This window comes from Xenopus laevis, chromosome 5L (genome assembly GCF_017654675.1).
Source record: "Xenopus laevis strain J_2021 chromosome 5L, Xenopus_laevis_v10.1, whole genome shotgun sequence".
Taxonomy (NCBI): domain Eukaryota; kingdom Metazoa; phylum Chordata; class Amphibia; order Anura; family Pipidae; genus Xenopus; species Xenopus laevis.
The window spans coordinates 149521327-149541447 of NC_054379.1; the positions used below are offsets into that span (position 1 = coordinate 149521327).

The window sequence follows — 20121 nt, forward strand, 5'->3', positions numbered from 1 at the left end:
TGCCTGTAGCTCTCTCAGTATCTAGGTCTTGTTCTCTCTTCAGTACAGATGTAATTACACTCTCTGGTGAGGCCAGACAATCAAGTCTAGAGATTGTCCCTGTCCTTACTAACAGAGATGCTCCGTCACCCTTTACTATCAGTAGACCTGCCGGTATAAGGAGAACACTAGCCCCTACGTGAGCCTCAGTTGAATGGAAACACTGACAATTTTCCGCCCTTTGTAAGCAGGATCAGTTACACGACTCCTAGCATATGAGATGGAAAGTAGCTGGAGTTAGTTATCAGTGAGCACAGAGAACTTGTTTCATGCTCAGTGTCCTACACGCTGGGCCTTTATCTGTCCCTTTATATGAAGATTATCCTTCTGCTGTCCTTCAACACCATTTGTCCTAACCTATGTTCAGCATGTGCCATTGTTCTATGGAGGATAGTGATGAGCAATCTGATCTTCTTCCTCAAATACTACACCACGCTCTTCGATATAAAGATCATCATTCATGTTATATACAGGTTTATGTTTCTTTTTAGAAGGGAAGTTTAGAATGAAACACATTTGTTTAAAACCCACAATGATTTAACCTAATCTCGTTACTGTTATAGATTCATTATTTATTTTCTTTAACAAATGCCAGAGGGGTTGCTGTTTTTATTGGTCATGTGGGGGGCTGATTGGGCAGCAGGTTACTTAAAATGAGTGGCTGGGCATATGTGTGAGTATAGACCAGTGATGCCTTAAAAATCTGGTCAAGGTTCTTGTAGTCCCATAATTGGACCCAGCAGTGGGCTTAGCATTTCATTGCACAAAACTTTCCTCTTCTATCTACAGTGGACCTGATCAGCTACTTAGCTCGTTTTGAGTGGGACATGGCTAAGTATCCCGTCAAACAGCCACTGAAGAACATAACGGAAGTATTAAGCAAGGTAAATAGGCAGCAGATTTCATAATGTGGATGTGTTTTACATTCACATTCACAGGGACCATTTTCCACCCAGTCATTCTGCCCCATCCCTCCCCGTGTTTAGTGTTGAAGTGATGGATTCTGGCACTTGAAGTCCATCCCCTTTCAGACACTGACCACCATTGTATTGAAAGTAGAGGGACTTAAAGTGTCAGATTCCATCACTCCAACATGGAACAAGGCGAGAAGTAGTTTTTACACTTCCCTGTTGGTTGTCATGTTATTCATTATAAAAACATTTCCATGACTTTATTGATTTTCTTAAGGAGGGAAGGATACTAATCATTATTATTATTATTTGTTCCTTTTCAGCAAATGTCGCAGATAGACACAGATCTAAAATCCCGATCTTCTACTTACAATAGCATTAAAGGAAATCTGCAAAGCCTGGAGAGGAAAACTGTGTATGTATAGCAATTTATGTGAGTGACTTTTATGTATAATCCAATTAAACTCAATGATCATGTAACCACTGTATTGTCCTGTATAGAAAGTAGGATTATGATGCATGTGGCATAAGGAGAAGCACCTAAACCAGGCCATGCAGCTTGTGGTGCTTTAAAAGGCACATAGGCAATATCAGTCCAATAATTATTAGGGATGCACCGAATCCAGGATTCGGTTCGGGATTCGGCCAGGATTCAGCCTTTTTCAGCAGCATTCGGATTCGGCCGAATCCTTCTGCCTGGCCCGAACCAAATCCGAATTTGCATATGCAAATTAGGGGCAGGGAGGGAAATGGCGTGACTTTTTGTCACAAAACAAGGAAGTAAAAATCTTTCCCCTTCCCACTCCTAAATTGCATATGCAAATTAGGTTTGGATTTGGTTCGGTATTCGGCCGAATCTTTCGCAAAGGATTCGGGGGTTCGGCCGAATCCAAAATAGTGGATTCGGTGCATCCCTAATAATTATAGAATATAGTAGGGAATGGAGGTGCTACAATATATAAGATATAATGAAAAGGTTATGGATATGGATTTAGAGTATGGAGAATAAAGGTCCGGTAAAGCCTAGATCATAGAAGGAGTGTAAGGAAACATACTAGTGTTGGGGCTAGTTAGGCTAAGTTGAGGTGATGTATCAGCTTAATAGGCTAATGTGAAATCATCAGCCTAGGGACCCAAAAGTTGTAAATGATGCCAAGTATCGTCTCAAATGAGTGTTCTGTGAGAGATGAGGCGCTGTGTATACTGCAGTTTATATTATTATGAGTAAACCTGCTCATTCTGGTTCTCCATTAATGTTCTCTATTGCTACTAGATGTCATCAACAATGCTTTATAGAGAGTGTTAATCATTTACACAATATCCTGCCTCCATGGAACTTACAATCTAAGTCCCTATCACATTCACTCACACTTTGCCCACCTTAAGTTTATTTAAGTATATACTAACTATTCTACTGCTTACCCATCAGCCTCTACCAAGTATTTACTGATCTTCTCCATCTATTTCTCTCACTGAGGTTAATACTGGATGATGTTGCTACCAGAAGGCTTCTGTAGGTAGTTGTTACTGGGTCATCTGCTTCTATCCTCTAAGTCCTCTATTTGGAAAGTGGGGTGGGGGAATCTACAGTGGGGTTGATGAAATCTTCAACATCTATGAACCCTCCAATAAGCTTGCCCTTGTTTCTGTACTAATTTATTTGCATCGTTTAGCTTTGCATTTGTTCTACAGGGGCAACCTCTTGACCAGAACCTTAGCTGATATAGTGAATAAAGAAGACTTTGTCCTGGACTCAGAATATATGGTCACACTTCTTGTGGTTGTTCCAAAGTAAGTTATGGATATCTCTCACCATGAATTTAACATTAAACATATCCAAATCTATGAATAACTTATGTACAGTATAAATATATGTGTGGGACAAGAACCAACCTTCCCAAGCCCTGGGGAAAACATACTTTGTGGGGCTTCTTTATTCATATAAGGTAGGACTGTCCCACCTGTGGCCCATCTTGTAAACTACAACAATTGTTATATGAAATGGGCAGCAATATCAGGGACCATTAACTACTGCATTGCTCTAATATAATGCCACTCATTGAGTGAGTGAGTTATCTGCACTTCTACTTAGTTAGTTCGTTAGTTACTATAATAGAATTACTAGAGTTACTATAATTATAGAACTATGATAACTCCAAAGTAATAACGCCATTTTCTTTGCAGGTCAAATTATGGTGCGTGGCAAAAAACATATGAATCTCTTTCTGATATGGTGGTTCCACGCTCGACCAAGTAAGTTTATTTATTTGAATTTTCTTCTGAAAAAAAATAATGTTTATAAAAAAGGAGGGGGTGGGGGAAGAAGCAGTTATTTAGATGTGACTTTAACTGCATTAATCTTGTCAATGCAACAGTCCAGTTATATTTTATGACCTAGAATTCAGATATATTTTCAATAAACCAAGAAATACAAAAGGATGTTTTTTTATCTGAAATATAAGTACCGTGGATGTCACTAGCCTTGTACAAAAACTAGCTTTAATGTGATTTGCTGCTGGCAACTAATAATAATGTGTTAAGGTACAACTACACAAGCGATTCCTGTGCATTTGTGCCGGATCCGACGTGATGCTCCAAAACATCAGATGAGACGGAAAACAAGATAAGAAATACAAATGTTGGATGGTGTCGCAGAGTTCATCCGACACGACATGACTGTCGCATGCAGACGAAGCATGCAGCATCTTGCATCAGACGAACACCTTGTTTTCCGACGCATCCAACTTGATGCCTGCATTTTGGTGCAGCGCGTCGGATCCGGCACAAACACAGAGGAATCGTCCTTGTAGTTGTACCCTTAGGGGCACATTTACTTAGCTCGAGTGAAGGAATAGAATAAAAAATACTTTGAATTTCGAAGTTTTTTTTGGCTACTTCGACCATCGAATTGGCTACTTCGACCTTCGACATTGAATCGAACGATTCGAACTAAAAATCGTTCGACTATTCGACCATTCGATAGTCGAAGTACTGTCTCTTTAAAAAAAACTTCGACCACCTACTTCGCCACCTAAAACCTACCGAGCACCAATGTTAGCCTATGGGGAAGGTCCCCATAGGCTTTCTAGCCAATTTGGGATCAAAGGAAAATTGTTCGATCGATGGATTAAAATCCTTCCATTTGTTCTATTCAAAGGATTTAATTGGTCGATCGAACGATTATTCCTTCGATCGTTCGATCGAACGAATATCGCTAAATCCTTCGACTTCGATATTCGAAGTCGAAGGATTTAACTTCGAGGGTTGAATATCGAGGGTTAATTAACCCTCGATATTCGACCATTAGTAAATGTGCCCCTTTATGTTCATAAGGTTAATGAATAGGGTAAAGAGAAAGAAGTGTAGGTGAAATGTAGCATGTAACAACCTGTAATTATATAGGAGAAAATAATATTCTTGGTTCTGCTATTCCATTGAGTTCTGCCTACTAAAGTAGAGCAGACTGGGGGCAAGTAGAGCAAGGACTTCTGGAGGCCTGAGTTTCACAAAATTGCGTCTCTAAGGACCAGCTGCCCATTTGTCATAGATGGATTTTGTCCTGTTCTTCTTTATAAGTATGAGTTGGAGCCTCTCCAGCTTTCCTTCCCATTGGTTCTGCCAATTGTAGGTGGATTGCCCCATTTTGATACCATGAGACTGAGAGACTTCTAGGTAATAGAGCTGTGCCCCATTATCAGATGAACTTTGTTCTCTCTTTGCAGACTGATTGCCGAGGATGCAGAAGGAGGCCTTTTCACTGTGACCTTATTTAGAAAAGTAATGGATGACTTTAAAGCCAAGGCCCGGGAAAACAAGTAAGATTTCCAATGTGATTAATTAAAGAAAACAATAAATATTTACACCAGTGGACACCACCATTTTGTCTTTAGAATACAGTGCATCTCTAGGCATGTCATGCTTTCTCTTGTTTCTATAATAACATACGTTGAAAAAATGCAATTGTCCATCAAGTTCAACCTTTTAAGTCCATATATAACCTGCGTAACTGCCAGTTGATCCAGAGGAAGGCACAAACCCCTTCTGAAGTCTCTCCAAGGTGGAAAAATTCCTTCCTGACTCCAAGATGCAATGGGACCAGTCCCGGGATCAACTTGTACCTTGTTGAATAACCTGTATTCCTTGACTTGCTAAAAAGTCACAGAAAATGTTTTCAAATGGAGGGCACTCTAATATAAGATATATATAGTATAGTTAGCATATGGGTGCAAACAAAAGCCCTTACAAGGCCCCCATACAAGGCCAAATATAGAACAATGTTAACCAAAAAAGGGCCTGCACACCAAATAAACAGCAAGACCACGTGGTATTTGAATAGTCATATATTTTTATATATAAAAAAGAGAATATACATACATATAACAGGGCAAAAATATGTCCAAAAGATATCACAAGAAGTCAATTATACATACCACTTAAATATGGTCAAACAGCAATAAGGAACAAAGAGAAAAGCGGATACACCTGCCCTGAGAAGAGAATCACCCCGACGTTTCGGCTTTTAGCCTTTCTCAAGGGGAATTCTCTTGCTAAAAAGTCAGCCAGAGCCAAGTCAAGCCGGCCAGGAGCCTTAGGCAACCTGGCCAGTTGCAACGCCAGCTTGTCATGCGAAATGGAGCTTGCAGCGTGCATGCACGAAATGGTCGCTTGAGGCGCACATGTACCAAAGAGTGCATGTGCTGAAGCCCAAGTGCATGGCAAATAGCAAATACAGTTGGAGAGAGGGGACCGGACATGGGGTATGCGACAGATGTACTATGGATATAGGTTCTTATTCCCTCTAGATCAGGGGTCCCCAACTTTTTTTTACCTGTGAGCCACATTCAAATTTAAAAAGATTCGGGGAGCAACACAAGTGTGAAAAGTCTCTTGGGGTGCCAAATAAGGGCTGTGATTGGCTATTTGGTATCCCCTACGTGGACTGGCAGCCTACAGGAGGCACTACTTGGCAATATACTTAGTTTTTATGCAAAGAAAACTTGATTCCAAACCTGGAATTCAAAAATAAGCACCTGCTTTGAGGACACTGAGAGCAACATCCAAGAGGTTGGAGAGCAACATGTTGCTCATGAGCTACTGGTTGGGGATCACTGCTCTAGATCCTCCAAATGACTTTGTAGTCTGACTCTTCAACAGGTTAGTAGAGTAGCCATCTCCACTGCAGTAACATGAAATATCACAGAAACCGGAGAGTCTTCAAAATGTGGGTTGATTTTATCACAGCACTGTGCTGTGATAAAATAAACCCACATTTTGAAAACTCTCCGGTTTCTGTGATATTTCGGGTATGCGACAGAGGAGCTTTTGCGCCCTAGGCACGTGCCTACTCTGCCTACCCCAAGTTCCGGCCCTGAATCCCTCCAACCCTTTCTTAAAGCTATCTAATGTATCAGCCTGGACAACTGATTCAGGGAGAGAATTCCACATCTTCACAGCTTTCACTGTATTAAACCCTTTCTGAATATTAAGATGGAACCTCCTTTCTTCTAATCGGAATGATGTCCTCACATCTGCTGAAAGGACCTACTGGTAAAAAAAAAGCATCAGAGAGTGTATTGTATGGTCTCCTTATATATGTATACATAGTTATTGTTATAAAAAAGTTTATTGATCATTATGGGAAATTCCTGGCTCCATTATCAGACTGAGAATCTTGAGAATCATGTGAAATATAAAATAACATAATTCTTCAGAAGAAGAGGGTGGTGCAAGCCTTTTCTATGTCCTTAGCAGATGCAATAGATTTTACAAATGATATTTTCATCCAGTCCATAAGGTGGGTTATTTGATCTGAGGGACCTGTAGCAGCCTCTAGGCATAGTTTTGAAATACTGCACCCTTCCTTCAGGCAGATTGTCTTCTCTTTTCTTCTTCATGACGTCTCTCCCTGGAGTCACTGACATGATGGGACACATGAGCCTCTTCAAAGTAACAGAAAACAGCACTTTGTAAAATAAATATTTACTTTTTGATGTGAGCACATGACTCCTGGAGATGAAAGAACATCAGAAAGACATAAGGATATAGCTAAGTGGTGCAGATCTAAATATCAGCAAATCTCCATCCCATCTTCATCCCACATCCCATTACCTTTATACCAGCTTTTGTAACTAGAGTTTGGGAGATAGCTTACCAATAATTCGGAGCTTTCTGGATAACAGGTTTCCAGATAACATATCCTATATCTGTATTAAAATGAATGAGAAAAATTGCAGGGTTGCTGTGGCTACTAGAGTTTATAGAGTTAAAGACAAAGGCAAGTTAAGAACAATGTAATGTCTTTTTCAGATTCATTGTGCGGGAATTTCTCTTTAACGAAAAGGAACTGCAGTCAGAAAAGGATGAAATTGTTAAACTGGCGGCTGACAAAAAACAACAATATGTAAGTCAACATGGATAATGAAAGTTTTTTTTATATCCACTCCCTTCTCTAGAATCCTTGCTTCATTGGGATTTTTGTCACTTTAAAGAAAAATTAATTAAAAGTGTTTTAAAGTAATGAAAATATCATGTAATATTGCCCTGCACTGGTTAAACTGCTGTGTTTGCTTCAGAAACACTACTATAGTTTATATAAACAAGCTGCTGTGTAGCAATGGTGGAAATTGAAAAATGTCTATATGGTACAGGTTAAATAGTGGATAACAGATAACACCATTATGTTCTACAGAGCTTATCTGCTGTGTAACCTGAACCTTTTCTCCTTTGAATGGCTGCCCCCATTGCTACACAGCAGCTTATTTATATAAACAATAGTAGTGTTTCTGAAGCAAACACAGCAGTTTTACCAGTGCAGGGCTGGGTCGGACTGGGAAAAAACCCCAGTGGGCCCCGCTCCCCTTAGTGGCGTGTTCCCTCTTTGTCAGGGGTTGCGGTAAAAAAAAACATGGTGTAATCATAAATAGAAAATTGCCATTTTAAAAAAATAAGGGCCGTCCCCTGGGATTGTAGGATTCACGGTGCACACAAACTAACCATCCATGTTAGATCACATGAACCAATTAACAGACAGAGTTCTGTCTTTTGCTTCCACACTCCTGTTAGAGCTGTAGTATTTCTGGTCAGGTGATCTCTGAGGCAGCACACAGACCACCATGAAATGGTGGTTCAAGGCAAGAGATGTAAAAAGGCAATATTTACTTAAATATATAAATAAGATTAACATGCCACTTAATTTGATATATACTATCTGTTGCTTAAAGGGAAGCTGACACCAAAAAAATTTCTTTTAAAAAAATGATTCTTCATTTGAAGTTACCTATATGTCATGCTGACTGTTTTCTCCTTAAAGCTTTCTTTCACTTAATAAACCCAGTTCTGCATCCGACTGTGGCCGACTGTGGCAGCCAGACTCCTGCTTCCTGTCAGAATGTGAGCTCGATGATGTCACAAAGGGGGCGGAGCTTCCCCCTCCTCTCCACTATATCTCTCTGGCGTCTGTGAACCACGTGTGCTTTAGTAACTGATTTGCTAAGTACTGTAACTTGTTCATCATTTATATAGTTTCTTTATTATTATATAATGAAGTATAAATGCATATTCATTCTCTTTCTCACAGTGTCACACTGTTTCGGTGACTTGCGGCTGCCGCTGCGGAACTGTTAAGTCCTCCTCCTCCTGGGGCTTCTCCGATCCAGCCGGCAAGACTGTGGCAGCAGCTGAGGCCAAACACAGGCCCCTGTCCTGGAGTCGGAAGGGCTCTCCTCCTGACGGGCGAGTGTTGGCGCAGAGAAGATGCGCACGGAACTAGCACGTCTCTTAGCGCCGAAGACAGTCTGCTCGCTGGGCCTTGATACATCCCGCGGTGCACTGGGTAGAGGATCTAAGAATACTGTGTTCAAATGATAAGGACAGCAAACAGCCCGAGATGGAAATAGTGTGCGAACTACAGATGTGGGACTTCTCTTCTCATACCGGCTGTTACATCAGCGTGCAAATGACGTCACCAAATCTATCCGCCCTCCACCCAGTGCACCGCGGGATGTATCAAGGCCCGGCGAGCAGACTGTCTTCGGCGCTAAGAGACGTGCTAGTTCCGTGCGCATCTTCTCTGCGCCAACACTCGCCAGGACAGGGGCCTGTGTTTGGCCTCAGCTGCTGCCACAGTCTTGCCGGCTGGATCGGAGAAGCCCCAGGAGGAGGAGGACATAACAGTTCCGCAGCGGCAGCCGCAAGTCACCGAAACAGTGTGACACTGTGAGAAAGAGAATGAATATGCATTTATACTTCATTATATAATAATAAAGAAACTATATAAATGATGACCAAGTTACAGTACTTAGCAAATCAGTTACTAAAGCACACGTGGTTCACAGACGCCAGAGAGATATAGCGGAGAGGAGGAGAAAGCTCCGCCCCCTTTGTGACATCATCGAGCTCACATTCTGATAGGAAGCAGGAGTCTGGCTGCCACAGTCGGCCACAGTCGGATGCAGAACTGGGTTTATTAAGTGAAAGAAAGCTTTAAGGAGAAAACAGTCAGCATGACATATAGGTAACTTCAAATGAAGAATCATTTTTTTAAAAGAAGTTTTTTTGGTGTCAGCTTCCCTTTAAGTATTCATTTTGGGGGTATAGTTTACCTTTAATGGTTAATGTTCTAAAAATGTAAATGACTGGTGCCATTTTATCTGCACTGGTCTGTAGGACCTCATGCCTATAGAACAAGTATCAACACTGGGCAGCTTTGCACCTGGGCAGTAACCCATGGCAACCAAATCAAATGTTTGCTTTCACTGATCTACCGTCTGCTGGACTGGAAACATGAATCACTGATTGGTTGCTATGGAATTCTAGCCAGGTGCAGAATTGCCCAGTGTTTATAAATCAGCCTGACTGATATAAAAGAGGGTCAATAAAGCATTCAGTTGTGTACTTCTTCAGTAGTGATGTGCGGCCCGGCCCGATACCCATGGGTTTACCAGCGGGTCGAATGGGTTTGAGCCAACCTCACACTCTTCCTCGCGGGTGGCGGGCGGGTTGAGCTCTTCTTCTGCTCTCCCTGTCCGCCACTGTCAAATGGCGGCTTCTGACTTCCCGGGTTGTCTTTTATAGACGCTGCTCCTGCTCAACCCGCCCCTTTTGTGACATCGGCAGGGCGGCGTTTGTCTATAAAAGCAACGCGGAAGTCGGATGCGGGCAGGCGCAGGCCAAGCGAAGGGTGGGTTAGGGTCGGATGCGAGTCGGGGAAATCCTGACCCTCACATCACTATATTTCAGGATAACAAAGAGAATGTTATGTTTCTGTGCATTGAGCGTAACTCGATTTAAGGAATAAATATCTTTCAGGGTCCTCTGCTGCGCTGGCTGAAAGTAAATTTCAGTGAAGCTTTCATTGCCTGGATCCACATCAAAGCACTGCGAGTATTTGTGGAGTCCGTCCTTAGGTAAGAACCAATCACATTCTTCTAGGAACACTGTTGTGGTTCTGCTGAAAGAAGTCTTTATGAATGATAACATTTAGGGGCTGATTTACTAAAATTAAAAAGGCAATCTCAACCTTTTTTCTGTATTGTGTCTGTGACAAAATTGATTTTCTATGACTTAAGGGATTGTTCACCTTTAAGTTAACATTTTGTATGATGTAGAGAGTGATATTCAGAGACAATTTGCAATTAGTTTTCATTTTTTATTATTTGTGGTTTTTGAGTTATTTAGCTTTTTATTCAGCAGCTCTCCAGTTTGCAATTTCAGCCATCTGGTTGCTAGGGTGCAAATTACCCTAGCAACCACACACACTGATTTGAATAAAAGACTGAAATATCAATAGAATAGGCCTAAATAGAAAGACGAGTAATAAAAAGTATCAATAACAATACATTTGTAGCTTTACAGACCATTTGTTAGATGGGGTCGGTGACCCCCATTTGAAAGCGTGGAATGTATCAGAAGAAGAAGGCAAATAATTCAAAAACTATAGCAAATAAACAATGGCAACCAATTGAAAGGTTGCTAAGAGTTGGCAATTCTATAACATACTAAAAGTTAACTTAAAGGTGAACCACCCCTTTAATATTATTCTTGACAATGCTCTGTCCAGAGCAAAAAAACTGAGCTGAATTCTATAAAATCAACCGTATAGTGTGATATGGAGAGGGCCAATTAATCATCATAACTACACTGTGAATTTGTTTATACATTCATGCAGACATGTTGTTGGCCCCTGGAGTGATTGGTTAAAGGACAACTAAACCCTAAACATTAGGATTAAAATACCATATTTTATATAGTGAACTTAATGCACCAGCCTAAAGTTTCAGCTTGTCAATAGCAGCAATGATCCAGGACTTGAAACTTGTCACAGGGGGTCACCATCTTGGAAAGTGTCTGTGACACTCACATGCTCAGTGGGCTCTGAGCAGCTGTTGAGAAGCTAAGCTTAGGGCTCGTCACTAATTATCCAGCAGAAAATGAGGTTGGTCTGTAATATAAGCTGATGCTACAGGGCTGATTATTAAATTCTGATGCTAATTGCACTGGTTTCAGTGCTGCCATGTAGTAATTATCTGTCTTAATTACTAATCAGCCTTATACTGTGACATTTCTATTCTATGTGTACTGTATATTGTGAGTGGGTCCCTAAGCTCAGTAAGTGACAGCAGCACAGAGCATGTGCAGTGAATCAGCAGAAAAGAAGATGTGGAGCTACTGGGGCATCTTTGGAGACACAGATCTTTACTGCTAAAGAGCTGTGGTTGCCTTGGGCTGGTATAGAAGCCCAAAACATAATGTACAACATTTATAGCTAATTCTTTAGTTAGGCTTTAGTTCTCCTTTAATGGGGGTTGTTTACCTTTAAATTAAATGTTAGTATGATGTAGAGAGTGATATTCTGAGTCAATTTGCAATTGGTTTTCATTTTTTATTATTTGTGGTTTTTGACTTATTTAGTTTTTTTTTCAGCAGCTTGCCAGTTTGCAATTTTAGCAATCTGGTTGGTAGGTTCCCAATTACCAATAAGAGACTAGGTTATGTATAGGAATGGGCATTAATAGAAAGATGAGTAATAAAAAGTAACAATTACAATACATTTGTAGCCTTACAGAGCCTTTATGTTTAGATGGGGTCAGTGACCCGCATTTATAAGCTGGAAAGAGTCAGGAGAAGAAGACAAATCATTTCAATACTATTATAAATAAATAATGAAAACCAATTGAAAAGTTGTCCAGAATTCTATAACATACTAAAAGTTAATTTAAAGGTGAACCAACCCTCTAAGGTTGTGTAACTTGGCTGGAGACTAATACAAACTGCACATCTTCTCGTTGGTGAAGGTATGGATTGCCAGTGAACTTCCAGGCAGTGGTTCTGCAGCCCAACAAGAAGTCCATGAAGAGATTACGGGATGTACTTAACGCCATCTTCAGGCACCTGGATGAAAGTGCAGCTGCAAACATGAAGGATGTAGGTATCCAGTTACGATGCTGATCATGAACCATGCCCTGGCCTCTACCTCAATGTAGCCTGGTGTTCCACGCGGGGATGGGCACCCCAGCAAAAGGCATGCAATGTACCAGTCTCATTGTGCCAATCATTTCACATTCAGACATGCCACATCCAATGCCTTTTGTTGGGGTGCCAAACCCGCCCCCCATCCAGTGGAACATTAGCTCCTATGCCTGAGAATGTCAATTGACACTAATTTCACTTTTTAAATAAACCACTCCTTGTGTAAAGGTGGTCATACAGTAAAGGTGGTCATACAGTAAAGGTAGTCATACAGTAAAGGTGGTCATACAGTAAAGGTAGTCATACAGTAAAGGTGGTCATACAGTAAAGGTGGTCATACAGTAAAGGTGGTCATACAGTAAAGGTGGTCATACAGTAAAGGTAGTCATACAGTAAAGGTGGTCATACAGTAAAAGTGGTCATACAGTAAAGGTGGTCATACAGTAAAGGTAGTCATACAGTAAAGGTGGTCATACAGTAAAGGTAGTCATACAGTAAAGGTGGTCATACAGTAAAGGTAGTCATACACAGGCCACTCCGTAGGACTGATTGGCCCACTGGCCGAACATGTGGATATCACATGACAGGGTGGCGTAACTAGATGTTACAGGGACCCACAGCAAATTCAATTTAGGGTCCCACTTACTGTGACATCCATCTTGTAGGTCCAAAGCTGTTAAAGGAATTGTTCAGTGTATAAATAAAAACTGGCTAAATAGATAGGCTGTGTGAAATAAAAAATGTTTCTAATATAGTTAGTTAGCCAAAAATGTAATGTATAAAGGTTGGAGTGACTGGATGTCTAATATAATAGCCAGAACTCTACTTCCTGCTTTTCAGCTCTCTTGGCTTCTACTGATTGGTTACCAGGCAGTAACCAATCAGTGACTTGAGGGGGTCCACATGGGACATAACTGTTTTGAATCTGAGCTGAATGCTTAAGATCAATTGCAAACTCACTGAATATTTATGTCCCATGTGGCCCCCCTTATAGTCACTGACTAACTCAGAGTTAAAGAGCTGAAAAGCAGGAAATTGTGTTCCGTTCTGTTATGTTAGACACCCAGTCGCTCCAGCATTTATGCATTACATTTTTAGAAACATTATTAGAAACTTTTTTGTAGGGATGCACCGAATCCAGGATTCGGTTCGGGATTCGGCCTTTTTCTGCAGGATTCGGCCGAATCCTTCTGCCCAGCCGAACCGAATCCAAATCCTAATTTGCATATGCAAATTAGGGGCGGGGAGGGAAATTGCGCAACTTTTTGTCAGAAAACAAGGAAGCAAAAAATGTTTTCCCCTTCCCACCCCTAATTTGTATATGCAAATTAGGGTTCGGATTCGGTTTGGTATTCGGCCGAATCCAAAAAAGTGGATTCGGTGCATCCTTACTTTTTTTATTCTGCACAGCCTATCCATTTTCCCAGTTTTTATTTGTATGCTGAACTGTTCCTTTAATAAAAAACGATTGAAAAGAAATTGGTCAATAATTACGGCCTTACTTAATGGGCCCCCCTATATTACTGCCCCCCCTTGCAGCCACAGCATCTGATTTCTCTGCATTTACTCCCCTGGACAGGACATCCATGTGCGTAGTCACTTTTCATTTGTTTGGCTGATTGCCCACATAATTGTAGAGAAGCTGATCCACCAGGACCACCTGCCTAAACAGTTACTAACTATATCATAAAGTGACCTCAGAGTAATTAAAGGATGATAAACCTGTAAAATAAGTGAGAGTGCTATTCTAAGCACTTTTGCAATGTACATTCATTATTTATTAATTCCAAGATATTAAGGGAGACATGTACTGTTAATATGAATTAATTTTGTTACAACAGCACCACCTGCTGGTCAGTTTATAATCAGTCTGACCACCAAGTAGTCAAGGAAGTTGTCAGGAGAAAGAAAGAGGCTGCTCTGATGTTCTGCTTAGGAAAGATTTGAGAACGATTTCTAATTATTTTCCTAAGCAGAAGAACATCAGAGCAGCCTCTTTCTTTCTCCTGACAACTTCCTTGACTACTTGGTGGTCAGACTGGTCAGAAAATGACCAGCAGGTGGCGCTGTTGTAACAAAATTCATTCCTTTAATATCTTGGAATTAAAAAATAATGAGTGTACATTGCAAAAGTGCTTAGAATAGTAATCTCATCAATTTTACATTTTAAAGGTTTACAATTTCTTGGGAAATCTAATAGGTGCCAGTATGAGAATCAGGATCAAACAGCGCCTCCTAAAGGCAAGTCATATGTAATTTTACACTTTTGTTGCTTTTTTCCCCGCAGATTGGTATGGATATTCCCGGCTTGCAGCTGAGCAGCCAAGATTATTATCCCTACGTCTGCTTCAAGATAGACCTGACCAATTTGGACTTTTAACTGCTTCCCTCTCATTACTTGTACATGTATTTATATATATTCATGTGCCCACCTTATATAATCCATTCCCTACACTGGGCTTGCTGGGAGCCAAATACACCCCGGGGTGGCCTTGTATACCAACACAATCACTTCTGAATGCTTCTTTCTCTTACTCTGATCTATAGGATTTATTTGTCATCTCTAACCTGTGGCCTTACTAAGGTTGTTGAGAGGGGTCACTGGGATTTGTAGTCAGAGGGAAACATGTTGGAAGTAAAAATCATGTACAAATATTCTACAGAATCCATATAGTAGGATTCAGATACAACCGGTTTGTAATCAGTGTAGCCCAGGAACATGCCTGTATTAGTAGTGTCTGTATCAATTTATCTGGTGTCCTCAGACCATAGAATCCTGTTCGATAGGGTTCAAGGATAGATGTGACTGAGCTAAAGGTGATAATCTCTTAGTTCAGTACAGAGATACATTTAGGGGCAGATTTATCAAAGGTCGAGGTGAATTTTCGAATAAAAAAAAAAAATCGAATTTCGAGCTATTTTTTGTGTACTTCGACTAGGGAATATTCCAAATTCGATTCGAATTTGAAAAAAATTTGAATATCGAAATTTACCATGTACTGTCTCTTTAAAAATTTGACTTCAACCATTCGCCATCTAAAACCTGCCGAATTGCTGTTTTAGCCTATGGGGACCTCCTAGAACCTATTTGGAGTAAAAAAAAAAAAAATCGAATTTTTAAAAGTCGGGTGAATAGGATAGACCCGAAAACTCGATTCAAATTTTTTTCTCAGAGGGAATAGGAATGTCGGATGTTGTCGATGCGTGCATCCGACTGTCAATGCGAACGCTGCATGTTGCGTCTTCATCCGACAGTTGCGTCGGATGCATGCTGCGACAACGTCCAACATTCTTATTACCTTATAGTCTGCACATCCGACGTGACGCCTGCGCTTCCTTGCGTCGGAAAGGAAGGTATTGGATGTCAAAACGCCCATATAGTTCTACCCTTATACAGCAATTCAGCAGGTTTTAGTTGGCAAATAGTCGAATGAGTTCTTAAAGGGCCAGAGTATGCTAAATCTCGAAAATCAAATTTGAGTTTAAAAAAAAAATAAAAAAATTGAATTTGATTTTTGACATTTATCATACTCTGTTTTTAATAAATACTTTGAATAACTCTCTAGTCGAATTTGATAGTTTTGACCATAAAAAAAAACTCTAAAATTGGAATTTTCAATTCGACCCTTGATTAATCTGCACCCCTCAGGCTATAGAATCCTGTTCCATAGGGATCAAGGATAGATGTGACTAAAGCTAAAGCTGAGAATATAGATCTCTTAGTTAGTACAGAGATACATTTATCAAGGGTCGAATTTCGAATTTAAAAAACGTCGAAATTCTAATTCAAAAGGACAAACTGAAATTAAGTCTAAGTTTTTTTTGGTCAAATAGCCGAATTCGAATCATACAAATCAAAGTAATAGCTCATTCGAATCGAAGTTTTTCCCAAAAAAAACGTAGATTTTTCTAAGTCCACCAATTGACTCCAAATAGATTCTAGGAGGTCCCCCATAGGCTAAAACAGCAATTCGGCAGGTTTTAGATGGCGAATGGTCGAATTTGAATTTTTAAAGAGACAGTACGTGGTAAATTTCGAAATTCTAATTTTTTGCAAATTCAAATCGAATTTGGATTATTCCCTAGTCGAAGTACACAAAAATAGCTTGAAATTTGAATTTTTTTCATTCGAAAAATAACCTCGATCTTTGATAAATCTGCCCCTTACTGATCCCAGGATATAACAATGACATTGTTCCTGCTTCAGTATGTATAACTGGAATGAACGTAAGTAACTTCTGCAGAGACAAACTGTTATTGTCTGTACATCGCACCAAGCTGCTTGCCTGAATATCCCTTACAACCTACATACATAGTAGCTCAACGTGCAACATTAATCATATATTTATATGGAATTATTACTGCTTTCTACCAGTAAATATTTAATTATAAAATCTCTGCTAAATATATTGTCTCAAGTTGATGTGCAGGAATCATAATAAAGAAGCATTTTTTTTTCTCAATGTGGCTCAGTGCTGGAGTCCTGTGTTCAATTCCAGCCAGGGAATGATCTGCAAAGAGTGTGTATGTTGTTCCCATATCTGTATGGGTTTCCTCCCACACTCCAAAAACATACAGGCAAGTTAAAGGAATTGTTCAGTGTGAAAACAAAAACTGGGTAAATAAATAGGCTGTGCAAAATAAAAAATGTTTCTAATATAGTTAGTTAGCAAAAATGTAATGAATCAAGGCTGGAGTGACTGGATGCAGGGGTGCTTCGCCAATGAGGCGAGTTGAGGCTGTCGCCTCAGGTAGCAGCACCCCACTAGGTACCAAGGGCAGCAAAAATGCTGCTCCTTGTACTTTAAGAGAGAATTTCCGGGGGAGGGGGGGGGGCAGCAGCAGCAACTGCTGCTGCCTCAGGCTGCGGAGGGGCCAGGATCGCCCCTGACTGGATGTGTAACATAATAGCCAGAACACTACTTCCTGCTTTGCAGCTCTCTTGGTTTAAACTGATTGGTTACCAGACAGTAACCAATCAGAGACTTGAGGGGGGGGGGCACATGGGACATAACTGTTGCTTTTGAATCTGAGCTGAATGCGGAGGATCAATTGCAAACTCACTTTACAGAAATGTCCCATGTGGCCCCCCTTATAGTGACTGACTAACTCAGGGTTAGAGAGCTGAAAAGCAGGAAGTAGTGTTCTGGCTATTATGTTACACATCCAGGCACTCCAGTGTTTATACATTACATTTTTGACTAATTATATTAGAAACATTTTTTTATTTTGCACAGGCTATTTACAGTTTTTATTTGTACACTGAACTGTTCCTTTAATCGGCATCTGATAAAACTGACCCTAGTGTGTGTGAAAGTGATAGGGACCTTTGGTTGCAAGCTCCGCTGGGGTAGTGAATGCTGAATAATCTCCGCACATTGCTGTGGAATATGTCTGTGCTATATAAAGAATACTACTGCAGGTATGGATCCATTATCCAGGAACCCTTTATCCGGAAAGCTCCTAATTTCGGAAAGGCCATTTTAGACTCCACTTTGTCCAAATAATCCAAATTTTTAAAAATGATTTCCTTATTCTCTGTAATAATAAAACAGTAGCTTGTACTTGATCCCAACTAAGATATAATTAATCCTTATTGGAAGCAAAATTAGCCTATTGGGTTTATTTCATGTTTAAAACACAAAAATGGAGACCGCTCATACTCACTGCCAATTTCTCCCTCTGCCAGGTGCTCAGTCTCCAGTGTCCCCACTGTATTGCACACGAAATTGAGAATAGACGGCACTTCTGGGCTTATTTTATTATAGCAGGTGGCTGTACAACCCAACGAGTTTTGGGATGAAATCCCTTAATCAGAGGCTGTTTAATGTTTACATGATTTTCTAGTAGACTAAAGGAATGACAATCCAAATTATGGAAAGATCCGTTATCCAGAAACCCCAGGTCCCAAGCATTCTGGATAACAAGTCCCATGCCTGTCCTATAATTTGAAAACGCTTTGCCTAAAAGCTTGAGTAAGATTCTGACACTAGAAAGCTCATTTATAAATGCCAGTGCACAGTTGGATACACAAGAGAACCCTGGTCCTTGTGAACTTTCCATGGATCCCTGAGCCGGTTCCATCAATAACCACAACTATTTTACTTGAGAAAAGCTTGTGTTGCAACTTGCACAACACAGACACATTCATTTACATCTGTATATAAAAAACACCCCTCTAATCCCACAGGAGGAAAGCGTTATATCAAATATTAAAGGGGTTGTGCACCTTTGGTTTAACTTTTAGTATGATGAAGAGAGTGATATTCTGAGACAATTTGCAATTGATTTTCATTTTTATTATTTGGGGTTTTTGAGGTATTTGGCAGCTCTCCGGTTTGCAGTTTCAACAATCGGGTTGCTAGGGTCCAAATTCCCTAGCAACCATACATTGATGTGAATAAGAGACTGGAATATGAATAGGAGAGGCCTGAATAGAAAGATGAGAAATAAAAAGCAGCAATAACAATACATTTGTAACCTTAAGGAGCATTTGTTTTTTTAGATGGGGTCAGGGACTCGCATTCAAAAGCTGGAAGGAGTCATCAGAAAAAGGCAAATAAATAAAATTTAAAAAAATAAATAAATGGAGACCAACTGAAAAGTTGCTTAAAATTGGCCATTCTATCCCATACTAAAAGTTAACTTAAAGGTGAACCTTTAACTTAACTTTTAGTATGTTATAGAATGGCCAATTCTAAGCAACTTTTCAACAGGTCTTCATTATTTTTTTTTTTTCATTTTTAAATTATTTTGCTGTCTTCTTCTTTCCAGCTTTCAAATAGGGGTCACTTACCCCATCTACAAAACAAATGCTCTGTAAGGCTACAAATGTATTTATTGCTGCTTTTTATTACTCATCTTTCTATTCAAGCCTCTCCTATTCATATTCCAGTCGGTCCCTTTTTCGTATCAATGCTTGGTTGCTAGGGAAGCTTAAACCCTAGCAACCCGATTGCTGAAATAGCAAATTAGAGAGCTGATGAATAAAAACCTAAAATGACTCAAAAACCAATTGCAAATTGTCTCGGAATATCACTCTCTACAATCAGGGGTCCCCAACCTTTTTTTACCCGTGAGCCACATTCAAATGTAAAAAGAGTTGGGGAGCAAGACAAGCATGAAAAAGACCCTTGGGTTGCTAAATAAGTGCTGTGATTGGCTATTTGGTAGCCCCTATGTGGACTCGCAGCCTACAGGAGGCTCTACTTGGCAAATATGCAAATAAAACTTGTTTTCAGGCCTGGAATTCAAAAATAAGCAGCTGCTTTGAGGCCACTGACAGCAACATCCAAGGTGTTGGTGAGCAACTTTTTGCACATGAGCCACTGGTTGGGGGATCATTCTCTACATCATACTAAAAGTTACCGCAAAGGTAACTTTTAGTATGATGTAGAGCAGGGATCCCCAACCTTTAGAACCCGTGAGCAACATTCAGAAGTAAAAGGAGTTGGGGAGCAACACACAGCATGAAAACTGTTCCTGGGTGCCAAATAAGGGCTGTGAATGGCCATTTAGTAGCCCCTATGTGGATTGTCAACCTACATTGAGGCTCTGTTTAGCAGTGCACCTGGTTTTTATACAACCAAAACTTGCCTCCAAGCCTGTAATTCAAAAATAAGCACCTGCTTTGAGGCCACTGGGAGCAACATCCAAGGGGTTGGAGAGCAACTTGTTGCTCACGAGCTACTGGTTGGGGATCACT

At 40.3% G+C, this 20121-nt stretch overlaps 1 protein-coding gene across 1 annotated transcript in view; it reads left to right on the forward strand.

Annotated features, from left to right (window-relative positions):
- The window catches only part of atp6v1c2.L (ATPase, H+ transporting, lysosomal 42kDa, V1 subunit C2 L homeolog), a 28514-nt gene extending 13160 nt beyond the window's left edge, over positions 1-15354 (forward strand). The window contains exons 5-13 of the mRNA XM_018264010.2: positions 829-923; positions 1274-1365; positions 2643-2741; positions 3135-3203; positions 4673-4765; positions 7257-7350; positions 10257-10354; positions 12242-12371; positions 14704-15354. Coding sequence (XP_018119499.1) covers positions 829-923; positions 1274-1365; positions 2643-2741; positions 3135-3203; positions 4673-4765; positions 7257-7350; positions 10257-10354; positions 12242-12371; positions 14704-14796 — 863 coding nt within the window. The 3' untranslated portion in view covers positions 14797-15354. The remainder of the gene's footprint in view (positions 1-828; positions 924-1273; positions 1366-2642; positions 2742-3134; positions 3204-4672; positions 4766-7256; positions 7351-10256; positions 10355-12241; positions 12372-14703) is intronic.
- Positions 15355-20121: the final 4767 nt, after the last annotated feature.